The following is a 25,568-nucleotide window of genomic DNA, read 5'->3' on the forward strand; positions in this document are numbered from 1 at the left end:
AAATCAAGAAACACACCAGACAGGTCAGGGATAAAGTTGTGGAGAAGTGTAAAGCAGGTTTAGGTTATTAAAAAAATTCCAAGCTCTCAACACCTCAAGGTGCACTGTTCAATTCATCATCCAAAAATGGATGATAGATGATCAAAGCATATTCATGTGTAAGAATGGTCCAGTCAAAGTCAAGACCTAAATATTATTGAGAACCTGTGGCAAGACTTGAAAATTGCTGTTCACAGATGTTCTCCATCTAATCTGACTGAGATTGAGCTATTTTGCAGAGGAGAAAATGTCAGCCTCTAGATGTGCAAAGCTGGTAGAGACAAAGGCCTCTTTCACACGGGCGTCGCGTGTGAGGGCCAGACAAGATGCGGGTGTGTTGCGGGAAAATGCGCGATTTTTCCACGCGAGTGCAAAGCGTTCTAATGTGTTTTGCACGCGCGTGAGAAAAATCGGCATGTTTGGTACCCAGACCCGAACCCCGGACTTCTTCACAGAAGTTCGGGTTTAGGTTAGGTGTTGTGTAGATTTCATTATTTTCCCTTATAACATGGTTATAAGGGAAAATAATAGCATTCTTTATACAGAATAAGTAAATTAGGAATGGAGGGGTTAAAAAATAATTATCCTCTGGATAGATCATCAGCTTCTGATTGGCGGGGCTCAGACACCCGGGAACCCCCCCCCCCCCCCGATCAGCTGTTTGAGAAGGCAGCGGTGCTCCAGTAGCACAGCGGCCTTCTCACTGTTTACCGCCAGCCCACTGATGTCGCGACTTGTATCAACTAGCGTGGGCGGGGATAAGCTCTGGTCACTTGAATGGAGCTTAGCCCCGCCCACACTAGTTGATACTAGTCGTGACGTCAGTGGGCCGGCGGTAAACAGTGAGAAGGCCACGGCGCTACTGGAGCGCCGCTGCCTTCTCAAACAGCTGATCGGCGGGGGTCCTGGTTGTCGGACCCCCGTCGATCAGAAGCTGATGATCTATCCAGAGGACAGATCATCAGTTAAAATAAAGTGCAGAACCCCTTTAAGAATTGTGAAAACCATGTATTATTTTCTTTTCACATCACACATGCTTGCTACTCTGTGTTGGTCTATAACATAAAATGCTAATAAAAGACATTTAAGACTTTAGAAGTAACCATAAAAAAATGTGGAAAAGTTCAAAGGGTATGAATATTCTTCACGACACTGTAGATGGATGGATGGATAGAAAATGGTTGCTTTCAGACAAGCGAGTTGTACACTCCGAACTCGGAGCGTGAGTATGCGGCAGCTCCCATCCTGAACTCCTAGCACTGCCAGGGTCGCATAGCATTATATTGATTTATGATGCTATGCAACCCTTAAAGGTCTGGAATGTATTGTATAACATTGATATAATGCTGTCAGTGTTATACAATACATTCCAGACCTCTAAGGGTTACATAGCATCATAAATCAATATAATGCTATGCCACCCCGACAGTGCTTGGAGTTTAGGACGGGAGCTGCCTTATACTCACTCTCCGAGTCCGGAGTGTACAACTCACTCGTGTGAAAACAGCCAATATCTAAATATACAATATATAAAAAGTCTACAGACCCCTGTTAAAATGTCAGGTTCCTGTGATGTAAAAAAATGAGACAAAGATAAATCATTTCAGAACTTTTTCTACCTTTAATGTGACCTATAAACTGTACAACTCAATTGAAAAACAAACTGAAATCTTTTAGGTAGAGGGATGCATTTTGATTTTATTACAGCACTCAGTCTTTTTGGGTAGGAGTCTATCAGCATGGCATATTTTGACTTGGCAATATTTGCCCACTCTTCTTTGTAAAAACACTCCAAATCTGGCAGATTGCGAGGGCATCTCCTGTGCACAGCCCTCTTCAGATTACCTCACAGATTTTCTATCGGATTCAGGTCTGGGCTCTGGCTGGGCCATTCCAAAACTTTAATCTTCTTCTGGTGAAGCCATTCTTTTGTTGATTTGGATGTATGCTTTGGGTCGTTGTCATCCTGAAAGATGAAGTTCCTCTTCATGTTCAGCCCTCTAGCAGAAGCCTGAAGGTTTTGTGCCAATATTGACTGGTATTTGGAACTGTTCATAATTCCCTCTAGCTTAACTAAGGCCCCAGTTCCAGCTCAATAAAAACAGCCCTAAAGCATGATGCTGCCACCACCATGCTTCACTGTGGGTATGGTGTTCTTTTGGTGATGTGCAGTGTTGTGTTTGCGCCAAACTTATCTTTTGGATGTATGGCCAAAAAGTTCAACCTTGGTTTCATCAGACCATAACACCTTTTCCCACATGCTTTTGAGAGACTTCAGATGTGTTTTTGCAAAATGTAGCCTGGCTTGGATGTTTTTCTTCGTAAGAAAAGGCTTTCGTCTTGCCACTCTACCCCATAGCCCAGACATAAGAAGAATATGGGAGATTGTTGTCACATACAAAGTCTCATATTCCACTAACTTGTGACAAAAAATAAAATCTCACATGAACTAACCATACCCCTCACGGAATCCAAATGCGTAAACATTTTTAGACATTTATATTCCAAACTTCTTCTCACGCTTTAGGGCCCCTAAAATGCCAGGGCAGTATAAATACCCCACCTGTGACCCCATTTTGGATACCCCAAGGTATTCCATGAGAGGCATGGCAAGTTCCTAGAATCCTAGAATATTTTTTTGGGCACAAGTTAGCGGAAAATGATTTTGTAAGAGAAAAAAAAAACATTTTCTGCTAACTTGTGCCAAAAAAAAAAAAAATATTCTAGGAACTCCCCATGCCCCTCACGGAATACCCTGGGGTGTCTTCTTTCCAAAATGGGGTCACTCGTGGGGTATTTATACTGCCCTGGCATTTTAGGGGCCCTAAAGCGTGAGAAAAAGTGCAAAATTGATATTTGAAAAATTTTACAACAGAAAGTGAAAAATGTCATTTTTTTGCAAAAATTTCGGTCAATATCGATTAATAACAAAAAAAGTAAAAATGTCAGCAGCAATGAAATACCACCAAATGAAAGCTCTATTAGTGAGAAGAAAAGGAGATAAAATTCATTTGGGTGGTAAGTTGTATGACCGAGCAATAAACCGTGAAAGTAGTGTAGTGCAGAATTGTAAAAAGTGGTCTGGTCATTAAGGGGGTTTAAGCTAGGGGGGCTGAATTCTGAACACAGCTACATCCCCAGTTATAAGAGGGTGTGCACACTTATGCAACCACATTATTTTATTTTATATTTGTTCCTACCTCTACCTAAAAGATTTCAGTTTGTTTTTCAATTGAGTTGTACAGTTTATAGGTCACATTAAAAGGTGGAAAAAGTTGATGATTTATCTTAGTCTCATTTTCTTACAGCACAGAAACCTGACATTTTAACAGGGGTGTGTAGACTTTTTATATCCACTGTATATATATGGTGAATGTTTTTTATATATCACTGTGAACCACCACTTCAATAACAACGAGCACTGAGTCATAACTGCAGTGCAGCTAAATTCTTTGAACATCAGTCTGATAGGAAAAATATATTTACACAAAATAACTATTTACAAAATCACTCGACAGGACTTCCACCAGGCAGGGAGAGACCCAGAGAGCAGGATGTGACATTTAACTCCATCATGCGCAGGTCCATAACCTGCTGATACCATGTACTATACTCCCAGGGGATGACGGAATCAGAATCACATTCTTTCTAAATGCTTCATTTCCATGTGTTTGAACTCCTGCGTATTGCTTTTAACAGAAATAAAATATAATCTATTGTCTGCAACATCATACTGGGAAATTTAGCTTTTTGCAGATGGGAGTTTACATTCCAATCCAATTCCAATCATTAAAATAGGAATCACATCCAAATTAAGCTAAAAAAAAATCCAGAACCTCACTTCATTTTGAAGAAATATCTGCTTATGGGAAAGTACTTGGCCATTGTTCTGCTTTATCTGTAGGGATGTAGAAAGTCTGAATTCTAGAGTAGGAGATTTTTTTTGTTTTTTTTTGTTTTAGGTGATACTGTGGCTTTAAGTGGGATACATAGAAACATAGAATGTGTCGGCAGATAAGAACCATTTGGCCCATCTAGTCTGCCCAATTTGCGCCATTTGGACACAACATAAATGGCTGATAGGCACTACTATCTCAATAATACAGATGTAGCAGAGTTTACATTCAAACTCTTAACTCAAATTTCTTAACTCATCATGATATCCAGAAACAAAAGCCATTGAAAAGCAATTGAAGGTGTCAGCTGTAGGACCCCGTTGCTCTCCGCTAGCAATGGAGAGTTGGCGATCTCCATTCACTTCAATAGGACTTTTGAAAATAGCTGGGCCTCTTCTCCATTCCTGGCGGTGCACAACAGGGTCCCATTCTTGAGATAGGAGTGGGTCCCAGAGGTGGGACCTGCACCGATTGGACATTTATTGCAAATCCTGTGAATATTCATTATACAATGAAAGTTATATATCTAATTAAAAGCAATCTGTCAGCAGTTTTCACCAGGCAAAATTGATGATAGTGCTTGGTAGGGGCTGATGTGAGATGGACAAACCTACCTTTTCTGCAGCTTTTACCAGGAGTAGTATGAATGTTAACTTTTATTCTACAAGGTTCAGCCCCTGCAAGTGCACTAGAGGCAGAGATTCACTGTGGAGTGCACAGCTCCTCCCCTCTGCTCTAAATGACAGCTGTAACATCCAACCAAGAAACTGCTAGGGTGGTCCCTCAGTAGAGGGGTCGGCAGATATACATGGTTTTGAATGCCAGTAACTGGGGCCACAGACAGACTACATTTTGTTACCTGGTGACAGATGAGGGAACATTTTTGGTACCAATGTTATATTGAAGAATTACTGTTCATGCAATTTCCAAATGTCTTTTAGTCTAGGGCTTCATAGAGACTTTGGTTGTGACACATTGCAGTGTAGCATTGCCTGTATCACAACTAATGACAGTGAATGGAGTGACATTGCAACCTGTAAGAAATCCAAACCCTCTGGATTTCTTGTAACGGTCATGCCATGGTCGCAGTAACCTGCAGAGTACAATGTGACCCTAGTCACTTTCATTAGTTGCGATGCAGGCAGTGCTTCACGCGATGTGTATGCCAAAGTCATAGCCTTATAAAGCAGATGCAAAATAAAACTTCTGCTTTAAAAATATATTTTTTCACTATACAGTAGAGACTATTTTCAACAAATGGAAATATGGTGTTATCCATGATAAACAATAAAACACTTGAATTCATCTAGTTTACGACTTAATCCGATGTAACAAGCATGCAGCATTAATCCCATTCAAGACTCACCCAAATTCGATCTCCTTTTTCCTACTTATGAATTTCACTGTGCCATAAATGAGAAGGAGAAGGATCATTAAGCCACATATGAAGCCAAGCAATATTATGTAGGGGCTGACTGGTCCAGATCCTGGAGTTGAGGATGTTGCAGATGCTACTGAACCTCAAAAAGAAATACATATGTCAGTCAATATGTATACAGCTTGTAAATGGAGGGTTGCATTGTGATTTTCCAACTTTCCACATCAAAACTATAGGTCATTTATTATTTTGAACTACTGCATGTCTGTTCTGCATGCCAACGCTACTCTTTAAAGATATTCTGTCACCAGAAATCAAACTTTTATAATATGCCAATTAGCCTCTAGGAGTGGGGGGAGGTTGTTACTGCTCCTAGAGGCTCCGTTCTCCCACCTTTGTCGCCTCCCTCCAAGTCCTGATTGACAGGGCCCGGCAGCGCTCACATCTGTCTGCCAGCCCTGTGCTCTGGTGAAATCTCACGCCGTTCAGCATTCGGTGCAGGCGCGGTGAGGAAGCTGGCAGCCTGAGAGCGTCTTTCCCTCACCGCACCTGCGCCGAATGCTGAAGATTTCACCAGAACACAGGGCTGGCAGACAGATGTGAGTGCTGCCTGGCCCTGTCAATCAGGACTTGGAGGGAGGCGACAAAGGTGGAAGAACGGAGCCTCTAGGAGCAGGAACAATGCTCCCCCCCCCCTCTTCTCCTAGAGGCTAATTAGCATATTATAAAAGTTAGATTTCTGGTGTAACAGGGGCATAGATAAAAGTAGGCATAGGCTAGTTGGGTTTTGCTGACATTAGCACATCGCTAACGTCAGCTAGCTTAATAGGGTTAAATCTCGTGACAGAAACCCTTTAATCCCTTCCCTTGGGTTTTGTTTTTACGTTGTTCTCTCTGCAGGGAAACTGACATGTCAGCTGCTTTCTCCGGGTCAGTACGATTACACCACAATTGTATTGTTTTTCTTGTATTTTAATAGAGACAAAAATAAAAACTTTGGAAAAATTCATTTTTTACTTGCATCACCATATTCTGACCCCACAAAATTTAGATTCGTTTTTTTTCTGTTATGCCATTCACCATATCGGATAAATACATTTGCATTTTAATAGTATGAGCATTTTGGGATGTGGCAGTGAAAATCATAATTTTTTTTGTTTGTTTTTTTATTTTTACTATTAGAGGTGATTTGAATTTTTATATTATACTGTAATATATATTTTTTTACATATGCATGTGTCTTCACTGTAGTTTTATGGGAATAGTGAGATACTCATCTGTTTCAGCAAACTACAATGGAGAGAGCCACACGCATGGTCACTTTCTTTCTGGAGTGCAAACATGGAAGGAGAAGATCCTATTCCCATTCTGCAAATAGTTTGGAGTCCTGGATGTGGAACTGGCACCTATCAGACATTTATACCACGTTCTTTTGATATTCCATACATATCTCAGACTGTAATACTCCATCAAGTTTTATTGTGGCCCTAGGGAGTGTTTCGATACGATGGAGTGGCTCTTTGACCAGAAAAGGTTGTGCATTTTTTTCTTTGAATGGAACTTGTCAAAAGATTCATGGTGCTCGCATGAAGGGGGGCATGAAATACTGACAGGTTCCCTGGCTAACAGCTGTGTGTGTAACCAAGTTGCCTGTCAATATTTCAAGCTGCCCAAGGTGGTATGAACTAATGGCACAGATTTCCTGGTGGGAGGAAAATATTTTAATAAGGGCCCGAAAGGGTAAAAAATAAAAAGCATTATTAACCTCATTCCTACCTGCCACTGACGTTCCAAGCTGCTCCACTCCCTGCTGCTCTCCACTCCCTGTTCGTGGATTGACGCACAAATGCCTGTGCAGCCAATGACTGGCTAAGGCGGGTCACAGCTGCAGCCAGTCATTTTCTGAGCAAGGATTTTTAGCCATTTCCTGTGTGTCAAATCGGGACAAGGCAATAAAGAGCAGCAGGGACCGAAGCAGCTACAGAATGGCAGTGGTGGAGGATCAGATCAATAAGGTAAATAATGCTTATTTATTTTACTTTAACCGATTCTGTTCCTTTTTTTCTTAGCAAAAATCCAAAATCCCTCCCTGAAAAACCTTTTTAGGGGCTTTTTCCCTACTTTGGGCATTTCTTCTTTAAACAATTTGCCCCTCATTTTGTAGTTCAGGCTTGGAGGCCTGGCTTTTTATTTTAGAGTACCATGTAGCATTCCTATGTCGGACTGGGGTACTTAGGGCCCACCAGTGTAACTCCTGCACACAAACTTTTTTTTTTTCCATGTCCGTACCGTTCCCGCAAATAAATAAAAAAGACTCCGTGTGCATTCTGTGTCTGTATGTCTGCATGGCCTATCATTGTCCACATTACAGACAAGGATAGGACTGTTCTATTAGAGGCCGGCTGTTCTATTAGAGGCCGGCTGTTCTATTAGAGGCCGGCTGTTCTATTCCGCATAATGTGAATTGCACACACCCGGGATCCAACCATCGTGTTCATGAGCACTTACAGTGATAACAGAAATATTAAAGAAGAAGTATGATGGCAGACATTCACAGCAAAATGCACAAACAGACATGTGGCAGAATTTACACATATATGGATATCCTGCACTTACCGTAAGTCAGTCAGAAAGAAGACACATGCAGCGCACACCAATCACTCATTGGACAGATGTGGGACACAAGCATGGGCATACATAGAAATCACTGGGCCCCATAGAAAGAATCTGAGTTGGGCCCCCTAACCCCGCCCAATACCCACCCCTGACCCATCCCACCTCCGTTCCTGGCTCCTCCTATGCCACACCCCCATTTTCCATTAAAGAAATGTATACATGATCTACTGAAACCGTTAAGGATAAATCTTTTTATTTTTTTATCATTAACCAACTTTGTTGCAGTAACTAAAAATATGTATGCCGGGGGATGAGGTAAGTAAAATGCCCGACCCGAGCATTTTGGGGGTTGGTTGGATAACCTCTTTAACGCCTTGCTGCTGATGCTGAGTGTGCACATAGCCACCAATCATATCCCCCCCCCCCCCTAAAGGTGACTGATGTGCTGGGGGCTTGGGGGAATCTGATTGGTGGCTATGTGCACACTCAGCACTAGCAGCAAGGAGTTAAAGGGGTTATCCAACCAACCCCTAAAATGCCCCCCAAAATGCCCAGGGCGGGGTGAGGAGTAGGAGGAAAGCACACTGACATCTACGAGCCTCTATGAGGCCCCCTTCCTCCCCGAGTCCTCTATGAGCCCCCAAAACCCCACTGCTTGGTGGCTGCTGCCCTCAAGAACAATTTCCAACCACTGCCACGGGCTGATGACTTGAGGGCGGCAGTCGGCAGACGTCAGCGCAAAGAGTCAGAGGCAGATCACAGATGCTACGTGGGTGCACACAAACAGGTACTTGAGCAGCTGCTGCTCCCACTGCCTGCCTGAAATACAGCACACCCGCACCCCGGATAATTAGGTAAGACAGGGAGCGGGGGGGGGGGGGGGGAAGGGGGGAGCGGCCCGACAAGTGCCGCATGCCTGCATAATTCTCAGAAACTGTATATGTACCGAGTAGACAGGGCCTTCTGTGCACTCCGGGCCCCCCTGTGCTGCAGGCCCCATAGCAACGGCGTGGTCTGCCTTTATTGGAAGTACACCACTGGACACAAGACACTTATAGATGGGTCACATGCCACTGATGCATATGTCACACGCTGCACATACACCACTGATACGTAGAACATATATGGCACACACTAATCACATATAGGAAACAAGCAATGCACACACTAAGACATTTATACCTAACCCTTTTAAGTGTAGCACACTTAAAGCGGTTGTCTCACTTCAGCAATTGGCATTTATCATGTAGAGAAAGTTAATACAAGGCACTTAGGCTACTTTCACACTAGCGGCAGGACGGATACGACAGGCTGTTCATCCAGTTGGATCCGCCCTGCTGCTATTTCGCCGTGCCGCTGCTCCGTCCCCATTGACTATAATGGAGACGGGGTGGAGCTCCGGCGCAACACGGCAGCGCACGGCGTAAGACCGCCGGACTAAAAGTACTGCATGTCCGACTTTTTAGTCCGGCGGCCTCTCACCGCGAACTGCCGTGCTGCGCCGGAGCTCCGCCCTGTCCCCATTATAGTCAATGGGGACGGAGCGGCGGCATGGCGAAATAGCGGCAGGACGGATCCAACAGGGTGAACAGCCTGTCGGATCCGGCCTGCCGCTAGTGTGAAAGTACCCTTACTACAATATATTGTGATTGTCCATATTGCCTCCTTTTCATCACATTATACACAGCACATATCCGTGGTTATTACCACCATGTAATCCATCAGCGGTGGCCGTGTTTGCACACTATAGGTAAAGGTGTTGGCCATTACCGCCAATCTATGTACACAAGAGTCTTAAGACCACGTTCCCTTGATAATGGGGGTCCCAGCAGTCAGTCCCCCATCAATCAGACACTTATCACCTGTCGTGTCATAGCTATTCATATTCCCTATCTTTAAAGTTTTCTTTGGGTGTAAAAAAAATATAAATAAATTTAAAATCTGGCTCAAAATATGTGTCAAACTAAAATAGAAATGCTTGCCTGTTAAAGAGCCTGTGTTCACTTTTCTAGTTATCATCTATCCACAGGATCGGGGATAACTAAGTGATCCGTGGGGGTCTGAACGCTGGAGTCCCCACTGATACCCCTTCTTGATTGAATGGCAGATCGAGCATATGCCCTGCCTCTCCATCCATTCTCTATGGGGTCACTGGAGATGGCAGAGTACAGCGCTGGCTATTTCCACTAGTCCCAAAGACAATAAATGGAGCAGCAGGGCGTATGTGTGGCCATTCCTGGGATCAGTGGGGGTCGCAGAATCGGACCCCACTAATCATAAAGTTATGCCCTATGGTGTGGAGAAGATAACTTGAAAACTTAGACAACCCCTCTAAATCCTCCACCACTCCACCAGTATCTCTTCACATGGCAGCAGTGATGCCTGTAAATACGGAATATCACCACTACCGCCATGTAAACCATTTGTGACAATACTGGAGAATGGGACACACTGTGCAGAATTTTTCAGTCATAAGTCCAACCCCATTTGCAGGTCATAACCTTTAACAAAGCCCAAGAAAAGGTGCTAGAGGAGCAACGTGAGTGAGCAAAGGGCACAAACGGAGCGTCACAACTGAAACAGAGGCATTAGTGTCACCTGAGGCAGGGTAGTAGTGTGGATCCTGGAGCAGGGGTAACTGGAGAAGAGGCGATATTAGCGGTGGATTTAGAGTGGGGACATCTGGAGCTGGGGCACTAATGGGGGTGCACCTAAAGCAGAGGCATTAGGGTCGCCTGAGGCAGGGTAATAGGGGTGATCCTGGAGCAGAGGAATTAGGGGGCAACTGGAAAAGATGCAATATTAGGGGGGCATTTAGAGTGGGGGCATTGGGGGTCATCTGGAGCTGGGGCACATGAGGGTGCACCTAAAGCAGAGGCATTGGGGGTACCTAGGGCAGAGTCCCCCCCAATGCCACTGTGAAATCTGCATTGAGCAGCACAGATTCATAGATCTGTGTCTGCTATCAACAAATCCCCTATTTTCCCCTTACAGTCTCCTACAGCTCACTACTGTCACACACCTAAAAAATCAGCCCAGCACCGCAGAGGAGTCCTTCTCTCTAGCAGCCAGTTTTATGAAAGCAGGGAGGGCAGGAGGATGGACAGTCATGTTTTCTCCTCCTTCACTGCCAGCAGCCGGGAAGTTTAGAAGATACCTTGGGGCCTCCTGTACAATTTACACCAGTAGGCTACAATAATTATCTCTCCTGAGAAACAAGAGAAATAATTACTCCATATTATCTCCGGGCGCAGGAGACTGGGGGCCCACCAAGGACTCCCCCGCCTCCCTGGTTGGCCAGTCCGAGCCTGCCTACAGGGACCACAAGGCATTTAAAAACTGATATGTCATCCTAAACTTGATTATATTTTTTGTTATAGGCAGGCCCAAATTGACAGAAGACTGGTCAACACAAATAGACAGGGCCAATATAAGTACATAGGCCCAACACAAGTAGGCAGGGACAACAAAAGTAGACTGAGACAGCCATAGTGCAGCACAAAATACTGCCGTCCTCTGCAATATTCAACTGTATCACTGTCCTGTGGATGATGATACAGTTGAGTTCAAGATGGCAACTGAGGCTTTGGTCATAAGTACCTGATGCCCACAGCATTTATTAATGCTGAGAGATTTAGGTCATTATGTACCCGGCTCGTGGCCGTGATGAGGGCTTAGACGGCCCCCTGGTCATCGGCCCACTGGGAAATTTCCCTGTGGAGTCTATGACCAGTCCGCCCCTGTAGAAAAGACATAAAAAAGCTCTTACCATCACTCGGAATAACAATTTGGACCGCTTGGCTGTATGGTCCAGTACCTCCCACAGTGTGGCAGGAGACAAACACTGTGCACGTAGCATTGGTAGCTCGAACAGAAACGACCAGAGCAGTTGTGTTGGAGAATTCAATATCGGATAAGTTCTGTAAAAACAGATGAGATTTTTTAGCTGGGATCCAGATAGTAAATATTCTAGTGAAACACACTGGATAGGTTTGGGTGATTCATTTAGGAGCAAGTTCATAATTTCGAGTGTGTTCTTTTTTATAGTGACCCACCCAACTTTTCTATCGGTCGAGCCTGCTTTAGCGTTAGACTAAGAGTTTTCTAGGGAATATTTATTTGTTATACTTATCTTTTTATGTGTACTGTTCTTTCTATTTTCACATCTTTAAAGACCTATAATCTCCCCTGACATGTCTGTTTTAATAAGTACTTGCATTTTCCATTCTAGAGCATATATTCCTTTTAGAACTTATGAACGAATTGCTAGCAGTTTGCAATGAAGGGGACTCCAGATGGGTGTTTTCCGTTGGGTGGGAGTGTCTAGGGCCGTATTTGCCATTAGGAAACCCTAGGCACATGCCTAGGGCACCATGAAGATGGGGGGTGGCACTCTACTGTGCGGCTGAAAGTCTCCCTCTTGAATTCAACTGTATTGCCGTCCTCAGGACCAAATACCTAAGTACACAAAATACTGACCTTCTCTACCCCATGTTTGTGTGTAAGCTCCACCTTCTTGTGTCGGCCCCATGGTCTGTCACTTTGAGCTGCTACTCTTTCTACCACCCCCCCTCATCCTGGCCCTGATAGGGAGTTTTCAGACTTGCCTAGGGCAGCACCAGCTATAAATATGGCCCTGTGAGTGTCTAAACAGGCTGACACTAGCAGCATTGATTGGATAGTGACAGACTGTATAGGTAATACCCATCTGGACCTTCACTGCAAACTGCTACTAATTAATTCAGAATATCTAGGAGGAATAATAAAGGAATGGCACAACAGAGTCAGACGCATAGATGCTCTAGAATTGTTAATACATGGGGAATGCAAGCAGTTTCGTAAACAGACATTACAGGTCCTCTTTAAGATTATTTTCTTTGCACAAAAGTTATGTTTTAGGTGTAATTGGTTCTTTAGGTATATATTATAGAGAATATATGGAAGCTATCAGGGCCAGTGGAAATGATAAGCTATAACTTTTGATACCAAAATACATATAAAACCTAAGAACCCTATCACCTTCCTTGGACCAATTTTTAGAAGGTACTAACCAGTGCAAACCAGAAACATCTCACAAGACCTGCCATTTTGGAGATGCTCTTACCCAGTCATCTAGCCATCACAGTTTGGCCCTTGTCGAAGCCTAACACTTGCCAATTTTTCCTGCTCCTAACACATCAACTTCAAGAACTGACTGGTCACTTGCTGTCTGATGTATCCCCACAATAGACAATATCACAAGATAATAAATGCTATTCACATTATTGATGTACAGTGTAGAATAAATGTTGACATGGAAAAAAATGTAATACAATTATTAGCACATGAGGCATGCCTCCCAACCATCCCTGATCCAGCGGGACAGTCCTGAATTTTGGCCTCTGTCACATGTCTCAGTACAGCTGCCGCATGTCCTGGCTTCAGTTGTATGTGTGGTCTCAGGGTGCACATACAGTTGAACGCAATGGTGAAGCCATCGCCCCTACTCCACTATTACACTATTATTCAATGCAGTCAGGTTTGATTTAGTGCTATCATTGCGCCTGCTGCGCTAAACCATACAGCACAGAACAGATACCAGACCTGCTCTGCACCACTCATAGTGGGAATGCGGATAAGTATTAAAACCAAGATGGCGTCACTGTGTATCGGGACAATTATGGGGGGACTCATACTGTGTGGGAGGCACTTATGGAGCCTCATACTGTATATCGGGAGAATTATGGGGGAGTTACTCTTTGTGGGGGTAGATAGGGCACTGGGCTAGAGTAGATATGTATAGATATGTATCGGTTGCTGTGAGAGGAGTAGCTTAGTATATAACAATGTGCGACGATGTGTTCCATTGATATTGTCCCTCCTTTGCTTTTCAAAAGTTAGGAGGTATGCATGAGGTGGTCAATAAATAATATAACAATTGTTCCTGAATGAGATTCTGTGCCTTTTTGAAAGGCAAAATATGAACTATTCAGTAGGAGAGTGTCATGTCTAGCACTGAAGTTTGTGGAGTATGCTGCAATATCATTAGTTACTGCTATTACATGTCAATGCCCTTTTGTTTAATGAAGAAGTACTGTAGCTGCTGTAATCTGTGCAGTTTCTAGATGCATCAGCATTTTATACTCCATGCATTACAATAGTGATCTTATCACTCTGTGGCACCGCAAACCAAATGTTTTTTTTTTCATTTATATATATATATATTGTTTTTTAAAGTGGTGGGCTCATCAAAAATCAACCCCTTTAGTATGAGCGCTGCCGCCAATGGGTTCTGCTTTGGAGACCCCCAGCATATGCTATTTGCCAGGGGAGGATGCTGTTGGCTGTTCATTTCACCTGCAGCAGCCACTAGAAGGAAATTTGTATTACATTCAGCCATTCAAATGAATAGTGTCCATGTACGTGGTGTACCCAGGACTCAGAGGGAGAGCCCTTGCCTTTTAGAGGCTCTATGTCTATGCTCCAGTCCAATGATGGTGAACCTTTTAGAGACCAAGTTCCCAAACTGAAACTCAAAACCCCTTAATTTAACCTGAATACTACAGTCCAATATCTAATAACTATGTTTATACAGAGATCTCTCCCATCATCTATTTATCCCCAGGACTGTGACAAGGGGACAACCTCTGCGTCTGGAGGAAAGAAGGTTTGTACACAAATATAGAAGAAGATTCTTTATGGTAACAGCAGTGAGACTATGGAACTCTAGCTACTAGAGAGGAGTTGTTGATCCAGGGAATCATTCTGATTGCCTGATTGGAGTCGGGAAGGAATTTTTATTCCCCTAAAGTAGGTAACATTGGCTTCTACCTCACAGTTTGTTAGTTTTTTGCCTTCCTCTGGATCAACTTGCAGGATCCCAGGCCAAACTGGATGTACAAATGTCTTTTTCAGCCTTAGAAACAATGTTACTATGTTACAATATATTATATCTTCCATGTATTTATTTAGCTATAATGGCCTGCCTGCATTCAATGTGCTGCCTGTGCCATACATAGAGCGCCCTGCGCTGATAATTAGCTTCAATAGTCTAAAGACATATTGGTATGACTTGAATTTTTTTCTTGGCGCGGGTGCAATCAGAGAGGGCTCTGAGTGCCCTCTCTGGCACCTGTGCCATAGGTTCTCCACTACTGCTCTAGCCCACAGATGACCCAAATGGGTAACCAATTTTTTCACATTTTGTTATGTTTCGTCCTTGTGCTAAAAAGATGTTAAAAAAACAAACAAACCATTTTTCCATCTTTCTGCACAAAGTGCAATGTTTAAAATCTTTGCTAAATGATTGAAAAACTAAAATCTTGCAATTACATGAGTATTCAGGCCCTTTACTCAATATATACAGTGGTGTTTGAAAGTTTGTGAACCCTTCAGAATTTTATAGATTTGTGCATACATTTGGCCTAAAGAAGGTAAAGCCCTAAAAGTAAATAAAGATAACCAAATCAGACAAATGAGTGAAAAATATTAGACTTGATCATTTATTAATTGAGGAAAATGATCCAATATCATGTCTGTGAGTGGCAAAAGTATCTGAACCTTTAGAGTACGACTACACGGCGCGGTTGTGAGCCATGGGGTGTGGCCAGTTGAGGTCGAGAACAACACAGCCAATTCGGCCGCTATAGCCTTTTATTTAAGTAATAAAGACTGCACTGTGTAGGCGCCCTCCATTGATGCGTGGCACCAAAGGAGACTGGCAGAATCATAGTTGACAAGCTGAGGTTAGGGCAGGCAGAGTATGTTCTATCTGTTAAAAAGGACAAGGATCATGGCAGGCAGCAGAGGATCGAAACAATAAAGAGGTGGAGGTCAGGGCAGGGAAAATCCAGGCCCAGGTAAAATTCAGTAAACAGGAAAAGGTGAGGTACAGACCACCGCCATGCCAGAGCCGCAAGAGGGGTGAGTACTTAGGTGGTCATGTCTTTGTATTTTTAAACTCAATATTCAAAGAAGACTTTTTTTTTTATTGTTTAGCTATTTTTCTTTACCTTTTTGGCAGTACTATGTCAATGAAAACTAAATACAAGATATTTGAGGTAGTTTATCAAACTAATGTAAATTAGAGCTGGCTTAGTGGCCCATAGGAACCAATCAAATTCCACCTTTCATTTTCCCAAGGAGCTGTACAAAATGAAAGGTGGAATCTGATAGGTAGCCAGTTCTACTTTACACCAGTTTGATAAATGGCCTCAATTGTTTTGCTGTATCAGTCAATATGAATGATCAAACTTCCTAATCCATTATTAGTTTACTGCTGCTGTGAGCATAATAGGTTATCTTAAGAGTAATCATCATGATAACAGTAGATGTAGAATTGGAAAAACAGTTTATCAGCTTTGTTCACTTGAGGCCTGGATAAAGATGCACACAGAAGAGCATTTCATTAATTAGTATGAAGTGGGGTGCTCTAATTAAGTTATACCCCCCCTTCTGGCAGCAGTGATGGCTTGACTGAGAAAGTTAAGGAAGACTATTTGCCATGTTAAAAGTACAAACAAAAGAGGAAGTTAAACAGCTAGAACAGGAAAAAGAATACATAGAGTGACTTCACAAAATTAAATCCAGAGAACCATCAATCCATTTTTTTAATAAAAAAAAAAATGATATAGAATAACTGCATACAGGTTGTTAAACAAACACAAATGTTTTACATGGAAGTGTCTCTTTAAATTACTGGCTATATATGCAGCAGCATACCACCACCTAGGTTCATGGAGGAACAGATTTCAGTTACAAATAAAGGATGTTATTTACTAACAGAAATATGTGTATATTAGGTATATTAATGGTCAGATTGCGGCGCAAAGAACCTTTGCACCACAATAGGTGACTTTTCCAGGTCATGCCAGGTCTAAAATAGTGGGTAGGGAAAGGGGACAGGCCCGTCTCATTCATCATTTCCTCTAACTGTTTTAGGCATAGAAAATGGTCTAAATCTACGCCAGCAAGGAAGCTGGAGTAGATTGAGAAGCGGCAGTGGATCCGCCAAAGTAATGTAGAGGCCAGTGCCTCTATATAACCTCACCGGATCCACCACCAGCGCAGAGCCTCCTTAAGACCGCCATCTAAAATGCAGGTCTTAATAAATGACCCCCAAAGTGTCTTATGATTTTGCAATCCAATCATGTTTTATATTGAAATCATAGTACTGTATGATTTAATCTAAATATCATATATGCATGTTTTTTGTTTGTTTTTTTAACATTTTATGTTCAAAGAATTTTGTTTTGTTTGAATCTTATTCCTTTTCTCACATATTGAGCACTTACAGTTCTATGTCGATGCATTGGGTGTTACTCAATATGTTGGTTGCACAGTTATTTACTTTAAATGCTGATGCTGTATATTTCTTAGTTTTCTTTTACATGCACTATTAGGAAACACACATCATGTATGGCAAGTTTGAGTAAAAGACTTTGCAGATTCATTACTAATGGTTTATTGTGCAATGTAAGTTCCAATTCAGGTTACATACTATGTCACATTAGTAAGATCAGCAAGTTTTGTTTAATGTACAACTTGCAAAAAAATAAATAGAGTCCTGAAGGTTTACTGGATTGGTTCAATCCAGTGACATTGCAGGGAGCATTAAACCTATTTTTACCCCCCCCCCCCCCCCCTTAGGGGCCTTAAACCTGTGCTCGCTATTACAATATTTTATTATGCTACTGTATTGTAGTGCATATTGCCTCTAAATTTTTTAAGAAACCTATAGGGCTCTGCCTTGGTATGGCCTAATAGGCACATAAACATGGGTTCTGTCCATGGTTTTCCCAGACCTATAGACTTGAATGGGCGTCTTTGGTCTGGGGCAGCATATGTCTCCATTTTTTTCACAAAAATATGGTGGACTGAATGAACATATGAACAAAAATGGATCTGTGCGTGCTAAAGATGACAGTACACATACATGATTCACTGAAATGTGAACAAGTGCAGAAACCCATGAAGAGAAGGAGCAGAGGATAGGACTGGTAGTGGCCCCAATGATATGATGTGTCACAGAGTTTCCCTCAGACCATTGGTCCCTAGGGCAGGTGGAACTACTGGAGAATATACAGATTCTTCCCACACTCTAATGCTGGAGTTTGCTGTCTGATGGTAGTTGGTATGCCCGTGATCTTAACTGTCCATGTGGGTGCAAGCCAGGGCATGTAGTGTAATGGCTAACATATGGTGTAGTGGGAGTCAGAAAACCGGGCTGGAGGTAGAAGAATAAATGTTTCTCTTTACTGAATGCAAAATAGAGGTCTTAGTACATCCAACAATAATCTGGACACAGTGCAAATTCTTTCCCCAGATAGCGAGGTATGGAGGCTGGCAGATTGACAAAGAATGGCAATTTTGTTATGCAATCTTGCTAAATTCTCTCTCACTAGACTCTTTGGCTGGTACCTATATTCTGGCAATTAAGGCTGTAGTGTCCACTGCGTGATACAGGTGTTCAGAGACACGTCAGGCCAGGACCTGGTTAAGTGTGATGGGTGTCTTAACTGTAATCCCTCACAAGAAAGCAAAGTCTGGTTAACTGTAGTTGCAGGTTACCTTGCTAACTATGCTTGGCCATGCAGAGTCTAAGTTCTACTCTCTTTCTTGCTGCAGACCACGCTGAGTGTACATAACATTAAATAACATAGCATCCTAATCATTTGCAGATACCCCCTGTACTGGGATACTGCACAAGTCCTTAGAGTAATGAAGGGGTTTTCTTTTTAAACTGATCTGGATTCCAACCATATATTGTCCATGCAGCGGCCACTGCAGGTAAAATGTAACAATACATGCCTGTCTTTTAAATTTGTGGCCATCCAAGTACTGCACAGACACATCTGCTCACAGAGGAGGCCCCAAGCAGAGGACTCACTTCTAAGGATGTCCATGTGCACATATAGGGTACAAGCGGTTGTCCTCTTGATACAAATTCTGCAATTAACCAGTGCAGGAAATCATTAAAATGAAATCTGCAAAGGCATACCAGCAAATTAAGTACACTGTCAGCTATCAATATATAGGAAACTACTTTTTTTTTCCATACTGCCTGTGAAATACAATAATACTATATCAAAGCATCACATCCAAAGCCTTATTTACTACATACTGGCTATATATTGTCAATTTTACTTTTGTTATTCTCACAAAAGTCTGCTATATATTTCAATACAATACAATTCACTATAAAATACTATATACATTGTATACCCATGCATAGAAGATAAAAAAATAACTGACAAAACAGCACGATACAGCTGCTCCTAACAAGAAAATAAAACCTTGTGACTGTACAAAGAAGAAGTGTAGGGCACACTCAAAAACTAACTTGGAGATTTTCTATTTACTGTACTTTCCTCTCTGATGATTGAAATGTTAGTCAAATGCCAAATGAATAGAGGAAGCACGTATCTGAGACCTAAAAATGAACGTACAGTTCTGAACAAAACCTTAAAGGAGTTGTCAGCTGAAATAAGCTCACAGTTGCTTTTACCAACAGCGATTACCTGTTGGTTACCTAGAGGAAACTGGCAGCAACTGTTAAAGAGAATCTGTCATCAGTTTTCTGCTGCCCTCACTTTTAAAGAGCACCTTTCACTGATTATGACATTGTGAACTAAGTATACAGACATATAGAGCGGCGCCTGGGGATCTCACTGCACTTACTATTATCCCCGGGTGCCGCTCCGTTCTCCCGCTATTCCCTTCGGTATCTCAGCTCACTAAGTTATAGTAGGCGGAGATTTCAGTCACTAAGTTATGGTAGGCGGAGTCTGCCCTTGTTCTGCTGTAGCGCTGGCCAACCGCAGCACAGAGCTCACAGCCTGGGAGGTTATTATCTCCCAGGCTGTGAGCTCTGCAATGCGATTGGCCAGCGCTACAGAAGAGCAAGGGCAGACTCCGCCTACTATAACTTAGTGAGAGGAGATACCGGAGGGCATAGCAGGAGAACGGAGCGGTGCCCGGGGATAATAGTAAGTGCAGTGAGATCCCCGGGCGCCGCTCTACATGTCTGTATAATTAGTTCACATTGTAATAATCGGTGAAAGGTCCTCTTTAAATCCTAACAGCTCCAGCGTATGCCAATGATTCCCCATATTCATGAGCTCATGGCTCTCCCCGCCCACCTGCTTCTGATTGACAGTTGTTCTAACTGAATCAGCAGCAAGAAGTGGGAAAAGCCAGGAGCTCATGAATATTTGGGGCTCATCATTATGCACTGGAGTGTTTCTATACAATAAAAAAAAAAGTGACCCAGCATATTGCTAAGGGGATCTGTCACTTATGTTGCCCTTTGTTAGGACACCTTAAAACTGGTAACAGATTCCCTTTAAATTCCTCTCAAGTTTCTGGCTCCGACTGTCTGTACTGCACTGTGTTCCCCACAAGAAGGGGTCATGTGCACTGCTGCAGCCAATGACTGGCCTCAGCAGTGATGAGTCCACAACTGGCACAACTCTGCTGGGTCATGTGCCGCTCGGGCATAAGTCACTGCTGAGGCCAGTCATTGGCTCCATTAGTGCATATGACCCCATTCATGTAGGAAGTTTACATGCAGGGACCAAATTGCAGTAAAGGCAACCTGGGACCCTCTGAGCCAGTACCGAGCGGCAGGGAGCAGTTAAAGGGGTTCTCAATGAATTAATTAATAAAATGAAAATACTTAAATATTACTTTATTATAAATATATTCCCAAATACCTTTCATTAGTTATAATGGCTAATTTTGTCTAGGGAGCAATCATTAGGAGAAATAAAATGGCCACCTTCCTATTAGTACACACAAAACCTGTCCTAATCACAGAAGAGAACAAAATACTTCAGAACTCTGAGCCAAAGAGCTGCCTCATCCTCCTCTCTGCTCTACTTGTCAGGGATTATGATCCTGAATACAGATGATAAGAACTTTAGCTGAATTTCTGTAGGAATGGAGTTCATGAGGAGACATAAAGTACAGAGAGGATGGACAGGACAGACTGTAGTAATAAAAACTGCATACAAGTGCTGCTGCTCATTATCCACACCCTCCTCTCTGTACTTCATGTCTCCTCATGAACTCCATTCCTACAGAGATTCAACTGAAGATCTTATCATCTGTATTCAGGATCATAATACCTGACAAGAAGGAGGGTGAGGCAGCTCTTTACCTCAGGGAAGTAACTTTTCCTCCTGTGTGATTAGGACAGGTTAACAGTAATTTTATTTTCTTAATTCCCCGAGAACCCCTTTAAATAAGCTTCCCTTTACAGGTCCAGCATAGAGGGGATGGAAAAAAAAAACTAGTGAATTGTGGACCAACCCTTTAGGGACCAGCAGAGAACAACTCCACTTGGAGCTGACTTGCTACCCACTAGCGTCTATTTATTATAAATTGATTTACAAATTACCTAGTAGACTTTCAGTATGTACAATAGCAACAAAAACTGTGATGAAATTAAATATGGTCACATTTATGTTTTATATAGCTGGAGGGTGGGCTCTCAGAATCAGTTCCTCTGGTGGGTCCAAGGAACTCTCCAACAGTGAACTCTTCCTTCGGGGAAAATGGGGAATAGGACCTCCACTCTAGTTATGTGTACATGTCCCAATGGTCGAGCCTCCATTTTCCACACTAAAATCCCTGTTAACTCTTACAAATATCAAATATATTTTCTTCAATGTTCACAAATAAACCCTCTATCTTGGCAAAAAGAAAAAGCACTGGAATAGTCTGACAATTAACATATTGCTAAATATGGCTCAAATTGTCCAAGTCATTAAAGGGTTATTAAAAACCTGTACTGAGAATTATCTTTACTGTTTTCCTAGGTATCTTTCAATGTCATTCATGGGGGTTCAATGTCAACACAGCATTCATTTTCTATGTTAGCATGCATATAAATAGTATCACGGTCACCAAGTCATTGTATTTACCACAGTGTAGAACTGGGAGAAATGTAATCTGATTATTTAATACAGCAGCACAGCAATGTCACCAGACAGGATGGCAAGATCGACTTAAAAAGGAACAATACTGGGACTGCTGGCATTTCAGAAGGAAGGCCACTGAGCGAAAACAAGGCTTTATGGCGAAACAGTCAGAACAATGGATTCTCTACAGTATAGGCCAATACAGTCAAATATTCTCAGAAAGCAGAGACAATGGTGGAGAATTATCATACACTGGTGTTTTACTCTGGTCTATGAGGTCCCCTGTGATGCTGGAGAATGCACCTCGTCATTTCTGACAAGGAGCAGGTCCTCTCATATACTAGGCGCATCCTCCAGCAGTCTGTGCGCCTAAACAGAAATCTATGGCAGCTCGGAGCAGCCGTAGCTTTCGGTCTTCATTTACGGCAGGAAACTGGTGTAAATGATGGCAGGCTCCCTTTAAAGGACTGCCCTGTGATGACAGAGACCTTTTACTATAGATTTCTGCATTTGTAAATTCAAGCTCTGAACAATGAGGTTCTGTAGGTGTCTGTGCACAGTTTTTTATACTGATTTTCACTGACATCTTGGCAAACGTTCACACTGAATTGCACCTGATTTAACCCTTTACTACAGTTCTAACGGACAAAATTCTGCAATCCCCATGGCCAGCCCCATCCTGCTTAGTATATATACCGACTACAACGTTCAATAGACACCTCGGTTTCAACTAAAATGGGTAGTCAATGCAATTGATCTCAGCTGCTCAACCCTTTTTTGGAGTCTAGATTGGGGGTGCCCAGCTAAAATCAATGACTATATATTACTAGTATATTGTTACATATGTGAAAATAAATATTATTTGCATATCGTTGTTTATCCAATAATTTCAGATGAGGGGTGTGCCTGCCCCTAGTTTAACCGGTATTCGGCTTTCAGAAATAAAGCTTATTCAATGCATAATAAAAAGCTTGTACATTTTTTTAATATGCTTTACTTATCAATTCGATATTGTTTCCAAGATCTCTGCTTTCTGTCATTGTATGGGGTTCTTCCAAAGGATAGAAATATGTCCTGATCATGTGATGATCACAACGCTGCAAGGCTTATTACATAACTCTGCTAACTGTACTGTAACAAGCTATTCACCTGTGTGTCCTTCACATGACCAGGACAGATGTCCATCCTCTTGAACAATGAAGAAGGCTTCCCTTCCATGACAAAAAAACAAAAACACAAGAAATTGATTAAGTATATTAAAAATGTATAACTATTTCTTATACAACTTGCTAAAGCTATATTAACCCTTCAATTACAGTTATTAAAGGGCTGCAAGTTCATACCTTCTTACAAGGGGCTATGATTTAAAAAACAAAAGTTTAGTCAACTCTACTGGCACAGACTATGGGAATTTATTTGTTTTCTGGCAAATAGACTCACATTTTCGTACAGTTGACATTTTACACTAAAATTTGCTACTTTATTTTCATTTTGGCACCACTCTTGCCAAGCATATTTACTATAATTCACCCCAGGAACTGAAGCTGATAGTTGGTGTAAGATAGTTTTTTTGGCACACAGCCTGCCAGAAGATACACCAAATTTATATTTAGAGGACAAAGCCTCTTAAAGGGGTTATCCCACAAACAGTATCACTATATAATGAATACGGGATTTCATATTAAGTACTGTATTATTGTAGTATGCACCGTTCATTCATACAGTTATCCCTAATTCTAAGTTTGTAGGAGTATATAGAATCCTACTCCATAGATCAAAAAATCTGCGCCCTTATCTTGTACAAGATTATACTAAGTGATCTATCCCAGACAAACTTGGCACTACCGATATTTCCATTTTCTATTTGGTGTGCATCTCTTTTTTTGACATGGGACAGAGACAGACATGGAACCATTGTCATCAGTGTCAACTACCCCATCTCTAATGAATCACAAGGTTGCAAAAGAAACTCGCAGTTCTCAGAGTTTTCCTTCCATGGTTGGTCATAAGAAGAACAGAGGTGTCTAACTACGTGCATCAAAGACCCTGATGTTTGCATGTTTTACAGGGCAATTTGTCACTTTGAAAGCGTTAGCAAGTTTGACAACTTAATCCGATGCAAACTTTCACAATTCTCATTTCCAGCTAAGCAGTTGGTCAAAGCTGTCAGCATTTTCCATTCTCTCAAAATTCTAGAAATTCAAACCTTTTCTGCAAAGACGGATTTCCCCAATTTTCAGGCCATGGTCTGGCATTACAACAATTGACTGACATTACAACACTTCTCCATTATTTCTGTTGATTACACTGTAATTTAACTGATTAGAAGCAATATTAGGAAACGGAGGCACATGATAGTAGGGGATTCACAATAGACATGCTTTTCACAAGTGACAAACAAAGTATATGACAGAATCTGTTAGAAACTATGGGGGTCATTTATTAAGACCAGCGACTTTAAACGCCAGTCGTAATAAGCTCTATACCTGCCGGTGGATCCACTGGAGTTATGAAGAGGCACCAGCCTCTACATTACTTCGGGGGTATCCAGCTCCAGTCTAAATATAAGCCAGTTTCCTTGCTGGCTTACATTTAGACCATTTTCTACGCCTAAAAGAGGCGTAGAAAATGGTAAATGAGACGGTCCTGTCAGCCTACCCCCTTCCCTGCATACACCACACACCCTTTTTTAGACCTGGCGAAGTCTAACTAATTTGCATGGCAATCTATGCCAGAAGTACCTTGCTTCAGCCAATGGCGGGGGGGGGGGCAGCCAATGGCAGGTGGTGAAGGGAACGAGCCTCCCTAGCATCACGGGTGACGTTAAGGAGGCTCATCCCGATCACTGCATGCCATTGGCCGACACCCTTTACCCCCCCGACACCGGATGTTTTCATCCACGCGACAGGGAGATGCAGTGGCGACCATGTGGGGATCAGGAGCGAGGCGGGTGTCAGGGAGCGAGGTAAGTACATTGTGTGTGAGGGGCCCGGGCATATGGGGGGACATGTCAGGGGTCGGATAAGTGGAGGAAATCTTTACTCAAAATAAATATATTGCAATTTAAAAAAAAAGTTACCCATTTCATCCGACTTCTATGTCTCTCTGCAGATTTTCACAGTAGACTCCACCCTTTGCAATGCATAGGTGAAATCCGTGGCAAATCCAAGACAAAATCAGCTCGTAGCAGATCCATAACAAAAGCAGCAATATTTCTTTGTCACTTGTGCATGTACCTGTAGGGTGACTACTGATATAATGTAGAGATTGGCAAGGCCTATAAAATGCCTGCAATAGAGGTGAGATAGACTGAAGGAACGAGGATTGGGAAAAGTTGGCTTCTAAGTAATTATAATGCCCAAGAAAATAAATAACCAGATCTGTAGTGATTCAAATTTATATTAACCAGAATGACTTACAGTATCTAAACATGTAGCATTGTGTTTCAAATATTAACACATCTTCCATGTAGCACAGCGTTGGATCATATCTGGCCTCAACATATCTACATAGAATTTGCATGATTACTTTGTACTTGCATGAATTTATTGGAGACACCAGGTAACAGATGAAATACATACTGGCTATTTATTTGTATTAAATGTGGATTATTGTAAGAATTGCATTGTAAGCTGTGGAGGGTCTGGATAAGACCTCAAGTACGTGACCATGCATGAGGCCACAAGCCTCAGATCGGCAAAATCCAGAAGCAGCCTGTGAGCCGTTTGCATTTTTTTT

At 42.2% G+C, this 25,568-nt stretch overlaps 1 protein-coding gene across 2 annotated transcripts in view; it reads right to left on the reverse strand.

Annotated features, from left to right (window-relative positions):
* The window catches only part of MERTK (MER proto-oncogene, tyrosine kinase), a 110,239-nt gene that overhangs the window by 20,010 nt on the left and 64,661 nt on the right, over nt 1–25,568 (reverse strand). Inside the window, exons 9-10 of one of the 2 annotated variants that reach the window (XM_044290337.1) lie at nt 11,699–11,849; nt 5,302–5,449 (exon numbers count right to left, since the gene is read on the reverse strand). In XM_044290337.1, coding sequence (XP_044146272.1) covers nt 5,302–5,449; nt 11,699–11,849 — 299 coding nt within the window. Of the gene's footprint in view, nt 1–5,301; nt 5,456–11,698; nt 11,850–25,568 lie in introns of both variants that reach the window. The other variant, XM_044290335.1, reaches the window with a different exon arrangement.

This window comes from Bufo gargarizans, chromosome 4, assembly GCF_014858855.1.
Source record: "Bufo gargarizans isolate SCDJY-AF-19 chromosome 4, ASM1485885v1, whole genome shotgun sequence".
NCBI classification, from domain to species: Eukaryota; Metazoa; Chordata; class Amphibia; order Anura; family Bufonidae; genus Bufo; species Bufo gargarizans.